General features: G+C 44.0%; 3 protein-coding genes across 3 annotated transcripts; 1 reads left to right on the forward strand and 2 right to left on the reverse strand.

Moving 5' to 3' along the window:
- Window positions 1-884: 884 nt before the first annotated feature.
- tubb4bl (tubulin, beta 4B class IVb-like) lies at window positions 885-3,569 on the reverse strand. Its single transcript, XM_034539197.1, has 4 exons — window positions 3,398-3,569; window positions 2,470-2,578; window positions 2,212-2,322; window positions 885-2,117 (listed from the first exon to the last, which is right to left on the reverse strand). The coding sequence occupies exons 1-4, from the start codon at window positions 3,452-3,454 to the stop codon at window positions 1,060-1,062; spliced, it is 1,335 nt and encodes a 444-aa protein (XP_034395088.1). The 5' UTR covers window positions 3,455-3,569; the 3' UTR covers window positions 885-1,059.
- A 1,536-nt stretch (window positions 3,570-5,105) lies between these two features.
- On the forward strand, window positions 5,106-8,489 carry LOC117734874 (zinc-binding protein A33). Its single transcript, XM_034539196.1, has 6 exons — window positions 5,106-5,694; window positions 5,883-5,978; window positions 6,063-6,293; window positions 6,402-6,424; window positions 6,499-6,617; window positions 6,723-8,489. The coding sequence occupies exons 1-6, from the start codon at window positions 5,305-5,307 to the stop codon at window positions 7,259-7,261; spliced, it is 1,398 nt and encodes a 465-aa protein (XP_034395087.1). The 5' UTR covers window positions 5,106-5,304; the 3' UTR covers window positions 7,262-8,489.
- A 158-nt stretch (window positions 8,490-8,647) lies between these two features.
- LOC117734809 (G-protein coupled receptor 183-like) lies at window positions 8,648-9,616 on the reverse strand. The gene has a single exon (XM_034539077.1). It carries the CDS (start codon window positions 9,614-9,616, stop codon window positions 8,648-8,650), a length of 969 nt encoding a protein of 322 aa, XP_034394968.1.

Genomic DNA, 9,616 nt, shown 5'->3' on the forward strand with positions numbered 1-9,616 from the left:
CAGATGTTTTACAATGTTACATGTTTATTTATGCTTTTGTAAAATAAACTTTTGAAATATAGTTGAATAATTAAACTTCACCACTTCATTTCAAAACCATTTAAAGCATCTCTTGAGGGCCTTTTAGAATTGAAAGTTTTCTTTAAAAAAAAAAAGCACAACGCTACTAAACGTATGATTATAAGCACAGTATGAAGTTCTAGTCAAAATACAATTTGGCTATGAAGCAGGAGAACACTTAATAAACATGTTTATTCATCATATCCCAAATAATCTATCCATCGGGAAAATATGGAAAAGGTCATAACGTTGTACTTTGTAGTCTTTGGCTGATAAAACCGCTGAGCAGATAAGGAGTCCCGGTACTCCGAGTTCTGCTTCTGCAACACTGAGGCCATTGTTAGTCTCCCTGGAAAAAGGTGTATTTATAATGTAATGAAGAACTGTAGACGGACTAATGTGTTATGTTCACACATTTTTATGAATCAAAAAATATTTGGAAATTGGAGAACACTTTTATCATTGAGTTAATATACCCATAGTTATTCTTTTGATTTGAGATAGCTATCAAAATCCAGTTTCATTTGTACGGTCATGGTGTCAATAAATTTGACCACACATTTATATAAAAAGAGAGATGTTGAAATTGAAGACTTTTTTTTTTTTGAATATTGGATTGACAATTAGAATTCTGGTCTGACTGAAAAGATGAAGGCTACAGCTCATTACAAGATTAGAACCCGTGGCTTCTCTCTGACTATGCAAATATGCCATTGATAAATTGTTCTTACATTTGCATTGTGCTTTACAAACCATATTTAGATTTCAGCGGAACGTCAGATCACACATGTGACTCAATAAAAACTCTGGAGGCAGTAAAAGTGGCCCTTTTAATACGATTTTATTCACCCTCTAATCTCAAGGCTTCACAGTTAAAATCACTTCCGGAAAGGCAGTGACAGGACAGATGCATTCACAACATACAAAAAAACAAACACGGTTTTAATTCATGATGGAGTTGGGGGATGGATTAAATTAGCAGCTGGGCAGGCAGAGGTTTTAGGCCAATTCCTCCTCTCCCTCTTCCTCAAACTCTCCCTCCTCGGTGGTGGCATCCTGGTACTGCTGGTACTCAGACACCAGGTCGTTCATGTTGCTTTCTGCCTCGGTGAACTCCATCTCATCCATGCCCTCGCCGGTGTACCAGTGCAGGAAGGCCTTACGGCGGAACATGGCGGTGAACTGCTCGGAGATGCGCTTGAACAGCTCCTGGATGGCTGTGCTGTTGCCGATAAAAGTGGCGGCCATTTTGAGGCCACGGGGTGGAATGTCACAGACGGCGGTCTTCACGTTGTTCGGGATCCATTCAACAAAGTAGCTGCTGTTCTTGTTCTGCACGTTCAACATCTGCTCGTCGACCTCCTTCATGGACATGCGGCCCCTGAACACGGCCGCCACGGTGAGGTAGCGGCCGTGACGTGGGTCACAGGCAGCCATCATGTTCTTGGCGTCGAACATCTGCTGCGTGAGCTCGGGCACGGACAGGGCGCGGTACTGCTGGCTGCCCCTGCTGGTGAGAGGGGCGAAGCCTGGCATGAAGAAGTGCAGACGGGGGAAGGGCACCATGTTGACCGCTAGTTTACGGAGGTCGGCGTTTAGCTGGCCGGGGAAACGCAGACATGTGGTCACCCCGCTCATGGTGGCGGACACCAAATGATTTAAATCTCCATATGTAGGGGTGGTGAGTTTAAGTGTGCGGAAGCAGATGTCATAGAGAGCCTCATTGTCAATGCAGTAGGTCTCATCTGTGTTCTCTACCAGCTGGTGGACAGAGAGCGTGGCGTTGTAGGGCTCCACCACAGTGTCGGACACCTTGGGAGAAGGCACCACGCTGAAGGTGTTCATGATGCGGTCGGGGTACTCCTCGCGGATCTTGCTGATGAGCAGAGTGCCCATGCCGGAGCCAGTACCGCCTCCCAGGGAGTGTGTGAGCTGGAAGCCCTGGAGGCAATCGCAGCTCTCGGCCTCTTTCCTCACAACATCCAGGACGGCGTCCACCAGCTCGGCTCCCTCTGTGTAGTGGCCCTTGGCCCAGTTGTTTCCAGCTCCACTCTGACCTGTAGTCAAGAGTTTCACAGTTAATCGATGTAGGAAACACAAAAAGAGCTATTTTCATGGATGCGAGAACGGGTACGTGTTCACAGAGCTTACCAAAGACAAAGTTGTCGGGTCTGAAGATCTGTCCGAAGGGACCGGACCTGACTGAATCCATCGTACCCGGCTCCAGGTCCACCAGGATGGCTCGGGGAACATACTTTCCACCTGAAATCAGGTCGAATAGCATGTCGTCAAGCATGTTGAGCACGATGAGTATTAATGTATATCACAAACGTAGATGGAAATCAATTATCTTGGAAGCAGAGCTGGTTAGAAGAGAGATTGTTCAGGTCAGTGGATTCTGTCACTTACCTGTGGCCTCATTGTAATAGACACTGATTCTGTCTAGTTGCAGATCGCTGTCTCCATTGTAGGAACCAGTGGGATCAATGCCATGCTCATCACTGATCACCTCCCAGAACTGAGGCGTGGAAGGAGACGGATGTTAATATAGGCCAAGAGCTCTTTTTTTTAATATATATATATATATATATATATATATATATATATAGATATATAGAGAGAGAGAGAGAGAGAGAGAGAGAGAGAGAGAGAGAGAGAAAATAGGCAACAGTTCCCGGATTCCCCGAAATGGCACATAGAGCTATTAATTCTGTAATTAATGCAGGTCGGAGGAGCAGTCTTCTAGTCTAAGAGGCAGATAGTCTCTGGAGTAATTCAAACAGATGGCAATAATCTGACAATATCGTCGATGCTTTAACACACTTTAATATACAACAATCTTAAATCTACTATATGTAATTATGCAAATGTCAAAATAACATCACGAAGTGGTGTTAAATCGTGAGTTTTACCAATTATAGGTCATAAAGGAGGAGGGGGAGGGGAGGCTGCTCCCAAGATTACATTACTACTAAGGTTGCATCACTACGACCGTCAATCCGTCATATAATTGCTTGCAGCAATCGACAAAAAAAAGAGTGGAAAACACAAATTGTTTCCATTCAATTACTAATTAATTTGCGAATGTGTTTGTCTGCTTCTCAAAAAGCAACGCAAATCAAAGCGTGCACGAATATTGAGTCCAACGTAAGCCCCCCCTGCGCAGAATAATGACGCAATCGCAAAGTTTACTCTTTGCACGACATTAAAATCAAGAGGTCGCATGTATCGGGTTTATTCTGGAGAAATTATTGGGAGGAGATTCTCGTCTGCATGCGCAAGTCTCACGAGAATGACAAAGCAAACAGAGAAACAAAAAAGGAAAGAAGAAGAGTACCTTTGCGCCGATCTGGTTTCCGCACTGACCGGCTTGCAAATGCACAATTTCACGCATTTTGGACAAATGTGGACAAATGTATGCGAGGATCGTCGAGTCGATGGCACGCCGAGCAGCAGATATTCACGGGACGACGGATGCTGCGGTCGATTGTCCGGGATCAGTTGGCACCGCCTCTGAGAGGCGTCTACTGGGCTATATAGGTGGTGCAACGTGACGTCATCGCCATGGTAACCAAAGACCGGAGGAGAGAGGGAGGGACCAAGACCCGTGGACATGGCGGATAGGGTGCGAGGGGCTGCATCAGTCAATCGATAAGACTCTCATTATTCTCACGAACTGAGTGCACTCACACACCCTCCAAAACACACACACACACACACACACACACACACACACACACACACACACACACACACACACACACACACACACACACACACACACACACACACACACACACACACACACACACACACACACACACACACGTGGTCCCACTGATGTGCAGTTTTTTGACACCGGCAACATATGAAATAGATCAACTGGAGAATGAGGAATTCTTCTGAAAATACAAACTTGATATATCATATCACTGTATGCATATGCGAATGTTTCGGTGTCATGAGGTTTGCATGTTCAAACATGTGCTTCCAATCCACACCTTGTTTTGTGCAATATTAATCCAGAGACAGACTGCATCGCCCTTTTCAAATCAAAAGGATATCTTTCAAAGTTACAGGCTATTTAGTACAAACTTCCCTATTTGTGTTACTTCCTCTCGACTGCAGCTTAACAGGGAAACCTGTGTGAACATATCCTTTCAGTCATTCAACCGGTTTTTAATGTTGGCGATGTTTACTTTGTACTATTTCCAAGTTACCACCGCAACCTGTTTTACTAGGAACGCCAACAATTGTATGTGAACCCTGCACTGCACATTATTTTTAAGATTTGGGATCAAGAACACCTCTAAAATTACATTACGCTACAAACCTTTGCAAATGCAATGTCACTTTCCTTCAGAAGAAGTTGGCTTTCAGGTCAGATTTTCACCGTTGTTCTATTAGTTCACATTCCGCGTTTCTTGGATTGCATTCTTTCTGTTATAGAGAAGAAGACGAAAATAAATCCTATGGTGCATAAATTGTGTGTGTTGTTGTGTAAATCGTCAATAAGGCCATAAATAATGTGACACGCGTGCACATTCATAGTCACATAAACATGTATTATCACAACCAATATGATCAATAACATGTCTTATATACAATGCAGTACGTTAGCAGACGTTTTGATAAGTTAAACATCCTTTCTTCCCCAGCTGGTTTAGCCAGTCTGAGTAAAAACTCCCTAAAAGACAGAAACCTTACTGTGAACACAGTTGGGCCACAACGCTGCAGTCACTAAACTCACTGATGTATGAAATGACCTGCAGTACATTGTTTTTACCTGACCGACCCCTGTTTAAATGCTAAATTGCTAACCGCACAGTAAATTATTAAGTACATAAATAAACATTTGCTAGTGTGCTGCTCACATGGATGTCACTGGAACATTCACACACATATCCTGAAATATGACATTCCAAACATGCAGTTACCAACCAGTTTTAAGCTCTCCAACAACTGGCCAATAGGGCTTTATTTCCTGTTTGCCGACACAGTGTTGTTTCACAGTGCTGCGTGATTTGAGTTACTCCCACAAAAAAGTCATGCACAGGAAAACCAAGAGCATTTGCCACTTTGAGTCAGGAACAATAGATAGGCTGTCTGTGTACTCTGAGGCTAAAGTTTAACGAGGCACGCTGAATTATTTGATGACGGAGAAATCACTAATGGCTTTAACTTGGAGACTTCTGCTGCTTTGAACTGTGGATTACCGACATTGTACATGATAAGCTGACGATCATGTCGCTCCCGGAGGAGGATCTCACATGCCCAATATGCTATGACATCTTTACAGACCCTGTTTTGCTGTCATGTAGCCATAGCTTCTGCAGGAGCTGTCTGAAGCGCTGTTGGGAAACAGGGTTACGTGAGTGTTCTGTATGCAGGAAAAGAGCCTCCAAGGCTAGTCCTCCCACCAATTTGGCTCTGAGAAATGTCTGTGAAGCGCTTTTGCAGGCCAGGAGGACTTCAGCTGTGGTGGAAGAGAAGATGAACTGCAATGTGCACGGGGAGAAGTTAAAACTATTCTGCCTCGTTGACAAGCAGCCTATCTGTGTGGTGTGCCAGACCTCCAAACTGCACAAAAGTCACGACTGCTCGCCCATAGACGAGGCAGTGCTGGACTGCAAGGTAAGGCAAATAATGATGTCAACGTGTTGCCTGACTGAGTGTTCAAGGTGACGCCTAAAGCTAGAATGCTGCCCCACTGCTCTGTCGTGATTGTGATACACAGTCGTATCTGTATCCAAAGCACTCAAAATACTGAAACATTGTGAAGATATCTGATCTTTGCTGACTGAGGCCTGCTTGATTTCCAGGAGGAGCTTGCTTTATCCCTCAAGAACCTGCACCATAAAGAGGACAGCCTCAAAAGAATTCACATGACCTCTGCAGATATGTTCAAGTACATCAAGGTATAACTGTGATGAGACGACAGGAGTTTTGGTTATGAATATGAAAGAAAAAGATAAACCACAATTTGCTATTATCTCACTCAGAGTCAGTCTCTGGAAACGCAGAGACGGATCAAGGGCCATTTTGAGCAGCTCCATCAAGACCTCTACCGAGAGGAGTCGGCCAGGATAGCTGCTGTGAAGAAAGAGGAGGATGAGAAGATCGCAGGGATGAAGGACAAGATGAAAGAACTTTCAGCAGAAGTGCTGTCGCTCACAGAGACCATTTCAGTCATACAGGAGCAGCTGAACGAAGACGATTTGATCTTGTTGAAGGTTCGCACAGGCACGCACACATCAACTTTTTAATCTTTGTCCCCCACCCCAAAAAAGCTTCCCACCATGACTGTGTTTTTTTTGTTTTTTTTTTCTTCTATTTTCCAGAATTTCAAAGCCACTCAGGACAGGTAGGTCAACAAAGTTGTGGATTTATACACTCTTTGTGTTGTATTCTCAGCGTAAGGTGTCTCTTCCATCACAGAGAAAAAAGCATAGCTCTCGGTTCAGACAACATGTCCGGGATACTGATCGATGTGACCAAGCATCTCTGCAACCTCGAGTATAAAGTCTGGGAGAAAATGCTGGACCATATTGATTATAGTGAGTGCATGCTATATGACTTCTTCAAGTTCAGAGGCCCGAAAGAGTAGAATGGTACAACCCTGTTTAATACGTCAACCTTTCTGCTCGCATCCTGTCTCGTAGCCCCTGTGACTTTGGACCCGAACACAGCGCACCCCTGCATCATCCTGTCCGACGACCTCACTTCCCTCCACTACTCAAAGGAGCACAGCTGTTGCCCTGACAACACAGAGCGCTTCCACATCAGCGCTGAAGTGGTAGGCATGGCCGCACTGGGCTCAGGAAGCCACCACTGGGTCGTGGAAACCGGAAGTAATCAGGACTGGCTCCTGGGAGTGGCCTCTTCCTCTGTGTCCAGGAACTCTGAGGTCTCTGCTCGACCTGAGAACGGCTTCTGGACTTTGTGTTTCCGGGACGGAGAGTTCAGGGCAATGACCTCGCCCCCCACTGCAGTTAAACCTACACGAGTGCCCAAACAAGTCAAAGTGCAACTGGATTACGACAAAGGGACGGTGTCCTTCTTTGACCCCGCTGACGACGCGCTCATTCATGCATTCACACACACGTTCACGGAAACTTTACTTCCATATTTTTATACACAGAGCAGTCATCCATTGAAAATAATTCCAGAGAAGGTACTTGTCACAATGTTGCGCCAATGAGTGGATGTATTAATTATGTAAGGGAATATGATCCCGGTCCTATTTTGATGGATGCCAAACAATTATTGGTTTGGTTGGTTTGTTATCGTGCTGCTTTCAAAAACATTTGTTTTTGTTATTTATTCCTCCTTTAAATAAATATTATGCTAAGAGCTAGATAAGAACATTAAAAAAAACTCACATAAGCTAAGCTAAACTAAGCTACACAGCTGCTGCCTCTAACTACACATGTACTGGTCAGTGGCATCAGGGTAATGTGTTGTACAGATGGAGGCAGGTTTTGTTTTGGGCTGTATTAATATTGACTTGACATCTAAATTAAAAGATATCAGCACGTATCCCAAAATGTAGAGCTACCTCATATAAGTGGGCTAGTATACATTGCTCACTGTGGTGGAATAGAGGAGAGCACATTTGTGTGGGATGAAAATGTTATATCAAGAAGTTTTAGCTTGGTCCATAACTGGGTTTTGGTGTGTGGGAAGAGCTTTCTTTATTTAATGGTCTTTTGAATTGTCTGCGACTTGCATCTAAATGATTGGTACTGCTGTGCAGCACCTGTTTAGCATCATGAACTTTAGGAAATGCACGTTACACACATCGCAATGTGTCACACATGGAGGGATTGGACCAAAGGTGGCCAAACTTGTAAATGTGTAGTTTTCAACCAGCTGCACTGACAGAAAATGAGTGTTAACAGAAGTTAATTGGAATGTCCATATATTTAAAAAAAATATTCCTTTGTCTGAAGAGCTTAGATGTAGCCCCACGCCCTAGTTATCCATAAAATATGATGGTGTCATGTGGAATGCTGTTAATAATTTTTAACTTAAACTTAAATTGCCAAAAACTGGTTTCTGTTCATGGCCTAAGGACCCACATAAATTATGCAAATGTTTATTTAAGATATATATTTGTCTAAAATGTAAAATATTGGTTTCTGTGCAAAGAGGTGAAGACAGAAAATAATGTAACTTTTTTTCAATTTGGTCAACATCTAGTGTTTAAACTACAAGTGTGAAATACAGCGTATTTAAAAAAAACAATATGGTCAAGCCATCGTCTAGTTTATTAAAAAAAAAATATAAACTCTATGATTATACTGTACTGCGCAGTTCAGTGTGTTGTTCTCTTGTACACATGGTGGCGCCAGAGTCTAACAAATATTTTGAAGGATTTCATCAAACTACTTTCAACCGTGTCAGCACTTTACGAAGATCATGTGGAAAAGGCAAAAATAATGAAATTAAAGACAAGTCACAAAAAAAAAAGGAAACATAGCATTTACAGTTGTATTATATGACAGTATTCAGTTGCCTCTCTCACAACTCTTCTCTATAGACACACACTGAACATCTACAACGTTTAATATGAGGTCTTCTTAACTTAAGCAGATATGTTTTCTGCTGGATGGGTTTTGTTGTTTTCTGCCGAGTCACCGTTGCACCACTTCTTAAAGCAGGTGTCTGAGAGGAAAGGCAGCTTCTCCAGTCGAGAGAGATAAACAAGCGGCTGGATGGTGCTGCTGATATTGAGGAAAGCGAAGCCCACGGGCTGCACGTAGCAGCGAAACATGTCAGGGGAGTAATAGTCTTCAAAAGGAAACAGCGCTACAGGTGGCAGGTAGTTAAACACAATGATACAGTTGAGAGACAGCACCATATTGAAGGCCTTCTTCTTCATGGGGTGCATCTCGTCTTTCCCTGCGCCGCGGGACTTCTTCAGGGCCCACAGGATGCACACGTTGCACAACACCATCCAACAAAATGTCGCCAGGATCTCACCTGTGAACACCTTCTCGAAGTTCGGGAGGCCTCCCACCGTTTTGGCTGCAGAGTATGCAAAGGTGAGGCATAACACCAGCGCTGTGAGGCTTAACCTGTACTTGACGGGTTTGAACTGCCCAAACATAACTGGGAAGAGCACGGCCACAAAGCGATCGAGGCAAATGCAGGAGAGGAACAGTGGCCCGCTCGTGTCTTTCACACCATAGGAAAACTTAAGTGCGGACCACACCTTTTTGCTGTGCCAGTAGTAAAAGTTAAGGAAGCTGAGGGGGGTCATGGTACCAAAGTAGAAATCCATGAAAGCGAGGAAGCCCAAGAACATGTCAGAGGTCGTGGGATTTTTGCAATTGCGGATGAGGATCACAATGACGAGTAAGTTGGCCGGGATTCCCACGATTACGTTGACGCATTGCACGGTCAAGTCGAAGAGAATGCCTTCTACCTGATGTTCGCACCCCTCGAACACACTGAAGGGCTTTTCTGTGGCATTGACGTGGGCGGCGATATTGAAAGGGTCTGGCGTCGGAAGAGAGGTCCAGTTGAGTGGTGAAGATACGTTTGCCTCCAT

The sequence above is a fragment of the Cyclopterus lumpus genome, chromosome 8 (assembly GCF_009769545.1).
Source record: "Cyclopterus lumpus isolate fCycLum1 chromosome 8, fCycLum1.pri, whole genome shotgun sequence".
NCBI lineage: Eukaryota > Metazoa > Chordata > Actinopteri > Perciformes > Cyclopteridae > Cyclopterus > Cyclopterus lumpus.